At 34.6% G+C, this 12,940-nt stretch overlaps 1 protein-coding gene across 1 annotated transcript in view; it reads right to left on the minus strand.

The window, feature by feature from the left end:
• Positions 1–233: 233 nt before the first annotated feature.
• The window catches only part of LOC122049397 (tRNA uridine 5-carboxymethylaminomethyl modification enzyme MnmG-like), a 36,239-nt gene continuing 23,532 nt past the window's right edge, over positions 234–12,940 (minus strand). Inside the window, exons 4-13 of the mRNA XM_042610786.1 lie at positions 7,006–7,119; positions 6,043–6,373; positions 4,765–4,944; positions 4,535–4,615; positions 3,900–4,118; positions 3,608–3,750; positions 2,956–3,122; positions 2,609–2,826; positions 1,252–1,344; positions 234–569 (exon numbers count right to left, since the gene is read on the minus strand). Coding sequence (XP_042466720.1) covers positions 366–569; positions 1,252–1,344; positions 2,609–2,826; positions 2,956–3,122; positions 3,608–3,750; positions 3,900–4,118; positions 4,535–4,615; positions 4,765–4,944; positions 6,043–6,373; positions 7,006–7,119 — 1,750 coding nt within the window. The 3' untranslated portion in view covers positions 234–365. The remainder of the gene's footprint in view (positions 570–1,251; positions 1,345–2,608; positions 2,827–2,955; positions 3,123–3,607; positions 3,751–3,899; positions 4,119–4,534; positions 4,616–4,764; positions 4,945–6,042; positions 6,374–7,005; positions 7,120–12,940) is intronic.

Here is a 12,940-nt window from a genome sequence, read left to right on the forward strand (position 1 = left end):
CAGTCACACATCGTGAAGAAAAAATCAAACATGGTTCGGAACTTCGGATTTCTCTTTCAGTTTGAATACATACGACCGACGTGAGGGATAATGCAGAGGGTAAAAAAGGTATCAAATACATGATTTGGTAATTTCCAAAGTCACGCATGGTATTTGAGTAATTGGCAAAGTTACATACGAGGTTCAATAAAAAAAAATGGTAAAAAACTTTCATCAGATTGGCATCCAAGACAGATTGAACTGATAAATATTGGAAACTGAAAAATAAAAATGTTGCAGAGTGATACATTAACGAACTTAAAAACCTTCTATATGAGCAAAAAAAACAACAAAATGAGTGGATGGAAAATTTGCATCCGTAACTCTTACAGGGCACCAGCTGTATGTGCAGCAGTAGCTAAAGAAGCTTCAGGTTCATCAGAGTTATCTCTGGCTGATTTAACTAAGTCTTGCATTTTCCTATCTTTGGCCTTCCTGCGATAAGTTTCTAGGACAATGAGGAGAGCTGTGATGTCGGCAGGACTCACACCACCAACCCTACTTGCTTGACCAAGAGTTTGGGGCTTGATCTGAAAACATTTTGTACTACAGAAAATTAGGCATGTGTATTTCAATTGATCGACTATATAACATGAAGATGAAAAAAATAAACTTTTGACTTAACAGTAAGTTTTAGATCTCAACAGAAAGGTCTTATTTATGTTTAAAATTTTCTAAAAGATATACTAACTAGTTTGCATTCAAACCAGTGGACACCGGGTGCTGCTGCCATGGCCAGACATGAGAGAACTTTTTGGGGGATATTTCTATTTGGGTGGGGCTAGGAATTTTGGGATTCGTATCTAAGAAAACTGCATGAGTGTATAGAAGTTTGGAATAGCTATTAAGCTATATGAAAAATGAAACCTGGAGGTAATCCAAGAACATGATGTATAGTTACACTCACCAGTCCAATTCAAAACATTCAGCGAAAAAAGTTAACAAAGATTAACAGAATTTACAAATAATGGAAAAATAAAAGTCAAAATTTCCATTAACCATCTCACAAAATCACAACATCAGCAAGGCAAATGTTCCATGTTTTTAGGGTTCAATTATGAATCTTATCTTGTCATTATCCCGTCATTAAGTTCAAGTATATGAAGTGGGATTATGGATCTTTCCTCATCATTGTGTTCTATGAAGCCACACTATTAGTAATATGCAGAAATCACCATATAAAGTAAAATCAAGTGGTGTGAGCTACCATACCTTAGATAGCTTCTCCCGTGCTTCCAGAGACAAAGTTGTCATGGAATAGTAATCCAAGTCGTCTGGCAATTTTCTATGTTGTTGATTAATGATCTAGACAAAAAAAAAATGTAATAATGGTATCAAATAATTCCCAAGTCTAGTCAGCCAAAAATCTTATAAAATATTTCATGTTGTACCTATTTTACAAAATAAAATTGACGAATTGGATGGTTTTCTCCCACCATTTTAGAAAGTCCAAAAGTTAGCCACGATTTTTCAATATAAGTATAACAGATCATTTTTTTAATCAAGTACTAAAAGATTGCCTCTTCCTGTTGGCCTGCCTTTATATTTGGAGTTCTTAATCTCTTTCTGTCATTTTGTTCTTTGGAGTTTACGTTTTCCCCAGATCAGATACAATATGGTATAGCTAACATAAATTAAAGGGACTTCCAGAAGTCTGATATCAGTGCTTCAAATCCTCAATTATATAGCTAGAAATTAGAACAGAATGCAACTATATTACTGGTAAACTCAAAAATCCAACATGGAAAACTTTTATGATGTTTGCAACGCTTATGAAACCACTGATATATATGAGTTGGAAACAGGGTTTAAAGAATGGTACTCCTATACAGGCCAGTACAGACATTACCAACTAGTCAGTGAGATAAACCACAGGCAACTCACTATGCTTTGAGCTATCTGCTGGGAAGTAAGGGCAATCTGCTAGTACGGTTGTATACCATGTGTAAAAGCAGTATCTTGCTTGGTACAGGTCATAGAGAAGAATCTTCTTCGTTTTTGGATTTTAAGAAAATAATAGGGTGTGATCAACATTGCTTCATATGAACATTTTGCATATGGCTAACTAAACACAAGTTAATGTAAGTAATACATAAACGTATCTAACCATAAATGATATGGTAATTACTAGGAACAAAACAGCTAAAGAAAACTAAGCCCAGGTACTGTCAAGCTTATGGTTCTTCAAACTAATTTACAGCTTACAATTTACAACAAGTAAAAAATTGAAGAAAACAATTCAAACAACTAACAAGGGTGACAACGAACAAACAGACACTCTTGTTATTAGTTAATACTAGGCAAGAATTCAAGATTTGGTTAGTTAGCTAAAGCTACAGGCCTCAAAGAAATGGAATACATAAAATAAAGCAATGGAGCCATATAGATCAATGGCCCTATTATTTGTCCCAAAACTCACATAGATCATTTTTGAGGTAAGATAACAATAAAATGAATACACAAAAAAGTAGTAAAATCCATTCAACTTCAAAAAATGTACATATAAAACACAGACATATAATTTAGTGACTAAACTATCTGCAGAAGTGTATGGAATGATTAGATTTACTTGTTGCAACTGACTCTGTTGGCGTGCAATAAAACCCTCGTACTTGATGTCAATCTCCACACATTCTTTCTCCATCCTGGATAAAAGTTGGTTACCGTAGCCATGCTTGTCAAGAACTTTGTATTCTATATGAGGTTTCTTTAGAATGCTTTCCAATGTAGAAGAGTCTTTAACCGGTTGTCCAGATAAGGCACTAACATCAGCAGCAAAACTACCACCTGTTATAACAGAATTATAACAGTAGTCTCACCAAGATGTTTAGATGCTATCAAAGAATCCAGGTAGCCTTGAATCTGACTCCAAGAGTAAAGAGTCTTGGATGAAGTACTTAAACCAGTTAAGCTAACCTGAAATTCGCACAGATTTCAAACGCTCCTTCTCCTCCATTATTCGAGCTTGCTTTAACTGGTAGATATTCCAACGTCTGTCATCTATTAAACCAATTTCTCGGCCCCAAGAAGTCAGCCGACTATCAGCATTGTCAGCGCGAAGAAGTAATCGATGCTCTGAACGGCTGAAGAAGGAAGATTCATAAGCAGAACAAATAACTGAAGCAGTTACGATTTACAATTTTTACTTTTCTAGATGAACAGCTTGGTTTTGAATGTTACTACTGAAAGAAGGGCAATCCCGTCAATATAAAACCTTTGTGTTCATTTCAAGTTTAAAAATAAAGATATAAAAGCTACAGAGATAGAAATGCAGAGCAAAATTTGATATAAACTCATAGGAAATGTACGTATTCTAAAGAACATCACAAGAATAAAAAATAAGTGATTTTTCATTCCAGTTTTCAACTTAACTACAACAAGCAATGTCAATAGTCAATACAGCAAATAAATGCTTATCTCAATAGTCCAATAGATTAGACAGGCCTATGTTACATCTACAAATCATGGTGTTCGACACGACTATTTAAAATTGACCAACAATTTTACTGAAGAGAAACGATCCAGGAAATAAAGGTAGAAGGGTGCACCCACAAAATAAGCATCATACCTTGTTAACATGCGGTAAGGCTCCCGTAAATCTTTTGTCACAAGATCATCAATTAAGGTACCAATGTAGCTACTTTCTCTCTCAAGAATTATTTCAGATTTTCCATCTGAATGTCTCGCAGCATTAATCCCAGAAACAAGTCCCTGCACATGACATTTGAATAGGAAACTAGAAAAACAGTGTCCAGAAATGTGCATACACTTTTTTGAAGACAGATGGAATGTGGGATATAAATGACTAGGCTAAGGAAACAAAGTGCATACAAAATGTGTTCAGCCATGAAGAGTGTAACCTGAGCTGCTGCTTCTTCATAGCCTGTGGTTCCATTAATCTGGCCTGAGAAAAACAAACCTTCAATCTTCTTTGTCATTAGGGATCTCGAGCACTGATGGGCAGGCAAGTAGTCGTATTCCACAGCATATGCTGGTCTGAGCATCAAACAATTTTCAAGTCCAGGTAATGTTCTTAAAAGTGCCAATTGCAGCCTCTCAGGTAAACCAGTAGAAAACCCCTATGGGACAGAAAAAATTACAGTTTAAGGCTTTAAGATATAGAACATAGCAAGTGTGCTATCTAAAGTAAAGAAGGATCACATCAAAACCCAAAGGAATGATAACTTGGATGAGTTAGTTTTAAAGCAATGGTGAAGAAATCAAAGATCAGAGATTAGAGTTTCCCATGAACCAATAATGTGTGGGCTGCTAACAAACCAGTAACAAATCTGAATAAAATTGATGAGCTTGAGAAAGTTGTGAAGTTACCATGTAACAGTTGCATGGTAAGATATGCTAAAGCAAATGCCCAGATGATCTTTGCAATTCAAGGAATGTCAAAAGTGGAAAACATAAGGCTATGGAAGATAGAAGAGTTCATTGTAAATTGGATTACCATAGAAACCATAGCTTAGCGATATACAATGACAGCTACCTGCACGTAGATATCAGGGACAGTACGGCCTTCTGGTTCAAGAAATATTTGATGGGAATCTTTGTCTTGAAATCTGACAATCTGATAAAAATCTACCAATTATTTAAGAGAGAAAGCAATGAGACCTACAACTAATTCTTAATCATATTCGAAATTAGAAGTTAAAATATCAGCTGTAGTATTGAAATTTGCCCAAACCCGATATTAAACTGTCATGACTTGTGATATACCTTATCTTCAATGGATGGACAGTATCTTGGACCTTTTGCTTCTACCCAACCTCCATAAGTTGGTGTTTCATGTAGGTTATCTCTGATTAGCTGATGGGTATCTTTTGTGGTGCGTGTCAAATAACAGCACATTTGCTCTCGCTCTATGTGATAATCAGGATCAAAGCTGAACCAACTTAACTGTTTCAGAAAGAAAGGTAAGTTCAGGAAGCACATTTACACCTATAAGTTTCTAACAAAAGACGGTGAAAAGAAATCACCTGCATATGCACTTGTTCCTAAATATATTGAGAGTAACATCATTGTTGTCATCATTGTCAACCAGTGTTTATCCCAAATCTTTTCCCTCCAGTAAGCTCTATGCAAGACTAAAATCAATTTTATTACATTAATCGACCCAACCCATCTAACTATGGAAGGTATTGGTCACATTTAAACATGTGCAACCCAACTCAAACTATCTTGACTTATTTTATGGTCTATTGAAGCTAAACACTAGTGTGTTTGCGGACAGAAAATCCATTGTCCAGAATCCCTTCCAATTAAATTGTTCCAAATTTAATAATTTAAATTAGTTAAATCCTGAGAAGAAAATGGGTCAAATTAAGATAATTAATTTATTATGTCATTTTAGAGAAGCTTATTCCACATAGTTTGTGTTGTGTGCACAACTATAAAACACAATTATGTAAATATTGCACAATAATTAGTACACTAGTGGAGGGCAAATAGAGCGAAGTTGACCTAAAATTTGGCTATGATACACATTCCAAGTTCTCAAATAGTTGACGGAAAAAAAAATAGTATACAATCAGTGATAAAATGCAAAGAATAAATTCTCCACATTCTTGATCCAAGTTATGATGACATTGACAAAATGATAGTTCCTAAAATTTACTAGATCATTTTTTTTGACAAAACATCAATAACAAAATATGTAATTGTGAAAACAAGAAGTTTAAACCCAAAAATATGCTTACTTAGGTCATGATAAACCTAGAAATTATTTAAAATGATTTACCAGATAATTTTTATTCGGTAGGAAATCTACTTGTGACCCTAAAAATCAATGTAAATGCAAAGATGACAAAAAAGTGTAGCAAAGTTACAGAACGATTTAATAATACTCTTCAATTACAAAAGACTTATATCACCAATAACATAGAAAAAGTTAATCTTCCAACTGACAGAAACCTGTATGATAGATAAAACTTAAAAGGGTATAGAAGTCAAAGTTTTTCTAGTCCGCTACCAATACAAGCTTTTATCAATAATTACCTCTTCATCTCCATGCTGAGGTTCTAAACCAGAGAAGTCAACACTACGTCTGTCAACACGTGCCGGAGTTCCTGTCTTGAGTCGGTCTGTCTCAAATCCAAGCTGCTGCAATCTCTCAGTTACTCCATAAGAAGCAGATTCCCCAGCTCGTCCTGCAGGCATTGATTTTCTACCAACCCAGATCTTACCACTCATAAAAGTTCCTGTTGTCAGAACAACAGAAGAGGCATAGAAGTTCATGCCAAAGAAGGTTGAAACTCCTTCCACATTGTCATTCTTGCCTACCAAGATATCAATCACCATAGCTTCTCTAATGAAAAGATTTGGGGAGCTGAAATAGTAAAACAATTAAAAGCCGCTTAGAATTTATTGCAACAGTTCTTATAACCAATAATGCCATCTTAATGCATTCTAGATGAACAGGGAGATGCAACTTTAGAACAGTCTAGGATTTACATAATTGAATAATCAACCTAGCAAGGTGAATCCTAATCAGTACAACTGAATAATCAATCTAGCAAGATGAAGCTAATCAAGTTCAACTTAAATAAGCATACTGTACACGGGTTCTGCACTAAATTGTTAGCCAGTTAAAGCTTAAATCATAAATTACACTATTAAGTTTTGAGGTTATATTTTGAGTTTCTTTAGTTAGCATATTGTTTCATAACCTTAATCACTCTTGAGGTTATATTTTCTACCTGCTAAACTATTACACTATTTTCTGATGTAACAAATTAAGAATAATGCAAAGTTAGGTAAAGGATTAAGAACTATATTGTAACTCCAAAGGACTAGAAATATTAGTTAAAAATCAGTCCAGCTATATTCACTACCCATCTCTGGACAAAAATTCAAAAATCATGTGCATTCCTAATAAAAAACCTTGCATAGTCTCTAACAAGGGCATGCACGAGTATGAGGTGTCTAAACAAAATAATTGATCTTTAGCAAGTCGAGAACCTTTCAACAACTTTTTTCATTTCCATGGCATACTCCCTCTTATCTGTCTGAGCACGCAATGCTCGAACAGCAGGGCCTTTTGAACGATTAAGGACGCGCTTTTGTAAATAACACCTGTTTGAGAAAAAAAAAAACATATCAGCTTAAGAAACTGGTATTATAACATGATAAAGGGGAAAAGGACAAAATTAATGATAGTCCAGCAATAAAAGAAATTAATTGTATTCATCGAGCAAATCTGCAATGTACTAGATGTTGGGATATGCACAATGCGGTTCGTGCTAAAACACGTTTTGTAAACATGCGCAGCGGAAAATAAAAGAATAATAATTCCTAAATTATTACATCACATGCGCCACACATGCGCCACACGCATACAGGGATACAACATGCTAAATATGATCGCATAATTAAATTTTTTACGGAAATAAAATTTACGCTAGGTGTACCTTACGGATGACCTGTAACGAGAAAGACATCAACCGTAATAACGTTGTCGAACCTCGCCTCTATTCATATCCACGCCGAGCTCCTCAAGACAACTCCTTCAGTACAAGCCTCTCCTTCAAAAGTTACTAGCCACAAGCATAGAAGAGGGATCAAGAGGAAGAGGAAAAGAAGCACACAAGGGAGAGTTTTCTCCCTTGTGGTGGTCACGGCAACAAGAGGGGTTTCCTCTTGTTGTTAACGGCGAGAAGAGAGAGGGGAGAGGGAGAGGAGAAGAGAAATTGAGTTAAGGTTTTCCAAAAACCTTACAAGCCAATTAATGATCTCATGTGTATATTTTCTCTCAATCATATCAATATATAGTCCTCATTAATGAGTTGGATTAGAAAGCCAAAATCCAACTCATTATCCCTTAACCAAAAATTAGTTAATTAACCCCTTTGTTTGATTCACAACTAAACCAAGTTGGTTCATTACTAATTCATGATTAAACCAAATATGATCCAACTCTTCCATAAGAGATGTGGTCCATCCGCGCTTTCATTATGACAAATATTTCATATTTGTCTTATGTATGGTCGAACCAAACATTTATCTCTTGATCTATGAATCTTATTCTTTAACTTGTTTTATATCTTTTAGAGACTTGTTAGTGTGTGTGACCCAATAGGTTCCCAGTTTATCTTAGTCGGTCATAATTAACTACTTAATTATAAAACGATCATGAGTGGCACCTAGTAGTACATCATGATCCTTGATTAGTCAGAAAATCATAGTTGATCTTTGAATTAATTCAAAACCCTTCAGCAACTACAGTGAGTCGTGTCTCGTTCTTTTCACTCGTCTTATACCCACTTGGTTCAGGACATAGTCTATATGTCTTGTCCCCACTAGGCTGATTACTTCACACCTAGCCCAAATAATACTTCCTCATTCTGCAAATTCAAATTACTCATACATGTGTACAAAAATCTCGCACTCTTAACATGTGATGTTTTTGCCAAAGACTTTGAGTAATAATCCTAACGAGTGGTCATAGGGTATACATCTTCTCGCAAGGAACGGTGAATCCTCTGTGGGTTATCCAAACACTTTCGGGCACTTCAACTTATACCAATCATCCCGGGTCCATACCTCAATGAGATGCTTGCTTAAGATGTCAAAGTATAAATCTCTATGACTAAGATGACTTATATACCTAAAGTCGAAGGAAACTTGCACTCGTGCTGCAGCAATAACTTCACAGACATATCTATATATATGTAGAGAACCATATGAAGTCTTATTGCGAGTCACTCCAATGAACTAGTTATCATAACCAGTATCCACGTTTAACTCTCGACATCCCAATATCTCCAGCCAGTGAAAAAATAGCTGCTTAGCCGAACCAAGGAGTATAACTCATGCTAGTCTTACAGAATTGATAATGTCCGAATGCATCAATTCTACTACTAAGAAAATTTCAATATATTCATAATTTCACATGCAGAGATAATCACTAGTTGCGATCCCATCACAAATTCTCTCATGTCATGAATTATATTACGGACATTCAGTAAATGAGTTTAAGACAATCAAACATATAATATGCACTCAAATAGTGAATCTATACTTATCAAATAAATAGAAAAAAATCATCAGGCGATTGCCTTAAGGCATTCCTCAAATTCTAACACTCTCACTTGGCCTAAAGTCAATCGCTACGGTGTCCTAAACCGTAAGCGCATGCGTGACTCTCAAACTTGCTTTGTGGTAGAGTCTTTATCAAAGAATCCGCTAGATTCCTTTCAATGGAATTTTCTCGAATTGTATTTCTTTCCCACTAACGATCTCCCTGATCAGATGATAACGGCGAAGCACATGTTTTGATCGCTGATGAGACCTCGGTTCCTGTGCTTTTGTCTTGTCTGTTACAAGTGTTAGCTCTGATGGATGGAATCTTTGGATTCAAGAATGAGTTGTGACCGATTGGGAATTTTGTTGATGTTCTTTGTTTTAGTAGATACCTGTGAATTGGTGTAATCTTGTTCGGTTGCTAGAGTCTCCTGTTATTAGAGATGGGTTAGTGATTTGATTATTTTCTTTTGGTAGTTGGAACTGTTCTTTCGGAATTCTTAATGTATATGGCAAGATGTTCTTTAATGCATGAAGTAGGAGGTGCAAGGATGAGTTCCCGGGTGCTATAATATAGTGTAGTTAAATGTGATCCATTTGAATGCATAATGATAGATCCTATTGCGGACGCATAAAGTATCTTATCCATGCAAATCCTATCGTCTTCTGTGCGTGGGCACATAGACTTCGAAAGTTGAATTTCATGCCTCGTTGGTATGAAACCTTTCTTGGATTCAGCCATGCTAAATCGTTTTAGCACTCTGTCTATATATGTCGACTATGAAAGACCAAGCAACCTTCTCGATCTATCTCTATAGATTTTCATCCCGAGGATGTAAGTTGTTTCTCCTATGTCTTTCATGGAGAACGTATTGGACAACCAAACTTTAACTAACTGTAGAGTTGGCACATCGTTTTTTATAGGAAATATGTCATTAGCATATAATATTAGGAATATGACTACACTCCCACTAACCTTTTGATACACACAAGGTTCATCTGGATTATGTGAGAAATCAAACTATTTGATCACCTCATCAAAACGGATATTCCAACTCCTGGATACTTGCTTTAGTCCATAAATGGACCGTTAAAGCTTACATACTTTATTCTTGTTGACAGATGTGAAGCCTTCGGGCTGTGTCATATACACATCCTCGAGCAGATTTCCATTAAGAAAAGCTATTTTCATATCCATCTATCATATCTCATAATCATGATGAGTGGATATGGTCAGGAGTATCCGAATGGATTTAAGCATGACCACAGGTGAGAAAGTTTCGTCATAGTCAATGTTTCGCCTTTGACGATAGCCTTTCGCCACCAACCTTGCCTTGTAGGTAATAATATTAACATCCATGTCGGTTTTCTTCTTGAAAACTCATTTGCACCTTATAGGCGTAATGCCTTCAAGTGGGTACACTAAGTTCCAAACTTGATTTTCGTGCATAGAATTTATTTCCGACTTCATGGCTGTAAGCTACTTGTCATTTTCTGAACTATTCAGAGTCTCTTCGTAATAAGTAGGTTCCTCATCCTCAATGAGTAACACATCATTCGATTCTCTTACAAGAGATCCATATCTCTCAGGAATATTACGTGTCCTACTTGATCTACGAAGAGATTGTTTTATAATCGATTGTGGTTCTTGACTACGCATCTCATTAGTGTTTATTAGAGTCCTTGAACTTCATCAAGTTCAACCATACTCTCACTTGCTTCCTGTAAGAGAAATTCTTTCTTTAGGAAGGTAGCATGCCTTGAAACAAACACTTTTTGTTGTAAGGGATGATAGAATTGGTAACCCTTAGTTTCCTTAGGTTATCCAATTAATAAACACTAAACAGACTTGGCGTCCAACTTGTCTGATATAGTCCTCTTCACATAAGCAGGACATCCCCATATCTTCAAATAAGATATGAGGGGTTTCTTACAAGTCCATACCAAGGTTTAAAATTTCGACCCATGTCGAGATTTCGGTCTGACCGGAACGATACGGTTTCGGTATCATATCGTATCGTGCCGATACAGTTTCAGTATTTTTTATTTATCTATAGTAATTATAAGATCAATATATTTATTGTGTATATAAAAATAAGTTGTATATTGATTTATTATAAGTTCTCAATTATTGAATAATTTAATATTGTTAGAAAAAATAATTAAAAATAATTTTATTTAAATAGAATTGATATATCAATAATTCAAATTAAAATGGAAGTATCTATAATAATAATAATAATAATAATAATAATAATAATAATAAGTATATAAATTAATACAAGATATTACTTTATATTAATAATAATTATATAAATTAACTATTTATCCATTTAATTAATTATTAATTAAATAATATATATTTTAAATAGTAAAAAATATCAAGTAAAAAAATTTAAAAAAATAATCAGAATATAAATATAATTTATTATAATTTTTTTTAAAAAATTTAGAATTTTTTTAAAAATTTAAATGAAATTTAAAATAATAAAAAATATATTAGAATATAAATAAGAATTATTATATATTTTTTAAAAATTTTAAATGAAATTTAAAATTTTATTTTTTCAGAATATTAATTAATAAAATTTATTTAATTTATTTTAATTTTAAATATATTTTTTATATATTTTATTAGGATAATTTAATTAGGGTTTATAAAAACCTCTTCGAAATACACACATCTTCCATACATCCTTGGGAATCGTTTAAATTAATTAAATAAAATAAATAATTATTAAAAACCATAAAAAAAATTGCGTACGCGAGATCGTGCCCGCGACGATCTCGGGCGATCCCGCGGGGGGCGTCCGGCGGCGCCGGAGGTTTCGGCAGCCCGGCGGAACGGTAAAAACCGTCCGTGCCAGGTGGCACGAAACGGCATTTCAAACCGTGGTCCATACCTCATATGGAGTAGTTGATATTGCATTCGTCGGGACTCTGTTTAGCAAGTAAACAGCTATCATGAGTGCATAACCTCAAAAGGTCTTGGGAAGATCTGCACGATCTATCATTGATCTAACCATGTCTAACAAGGTTCGATTACGTCTTTCCAATACATCATTATGTTGTGACGTATAAGGCGGAGTTCATTGAGACAATATATCATTATCCTTTAGATAATCTAGAAACTCTTGGCTTAAATATTCACCACCTCGATTGGATCGAAGTATCTTAATATTTTTACCAAGTTGTTTCTCTACTTCACTTCTGAATTTTCTAAACTTTTCAAAGGGCTTCATACTTGTATTTCATTAGATACACATACCCATAACGAGAGTGATCATCAATGAAAGTAATGAAATAGCTATAACCCCCTAATGCATGAGTTATCATTGGTCCACATACATCGGTATGTACGAGCCCAAGTAACTCATAACTCATTCATCCTTTCGAGAAAAAGGTAATTTTGTCATCTTGTCTTTTAAACATCAATCACATATATCAAATGTATCTAATTCAAATGATTTGAGAACTGCAATCTTTTGCAATTCGGACATGCGTTTCTTGCTTATATGGCCAAGGCTACAATGTCACGAGTAAGAGGTTAATTGATTATCTATTCGAGCGCGTTTATTGCTCTTTTCGATATTGAGTATGTCACTAGATATATCTAACGCGTAAATGTCATCGCATAAAGTTCCAATGTTATAAAGAACGTCATTTAAGGTTATATAACAACAATTGTTACTAAAAGTTAAATGGAAACCTTTTCTATTAAGCAATAAATAGAAACAATGTTCTTTATTAATGCTGGAACAAAATAACAATTATCTAATTTTAAGACAAGTCCACTAGAAAGCTTTAATAAGTATGTTCCGATGGCAACTGCAGCAACCTTTGCTCCATTCTCAACTCGCAGACTTGTTTCTCC

This window comes from Zingiber officinale, chromosome 1B (genome assembly GCF_018446385.1).
Source record: "Zingiber officinale cultivar Zhangliang chromosome 1B, Zo_v1.1, whole genome shotgun sequence".
Classification (NCBI taxonomy): Eukaryota; Viridiplantae; Streptophyta; class Magnoliopsida; order Zingiberales; family Zingiberaceae; genus Zingiber; species Zingiber officinale.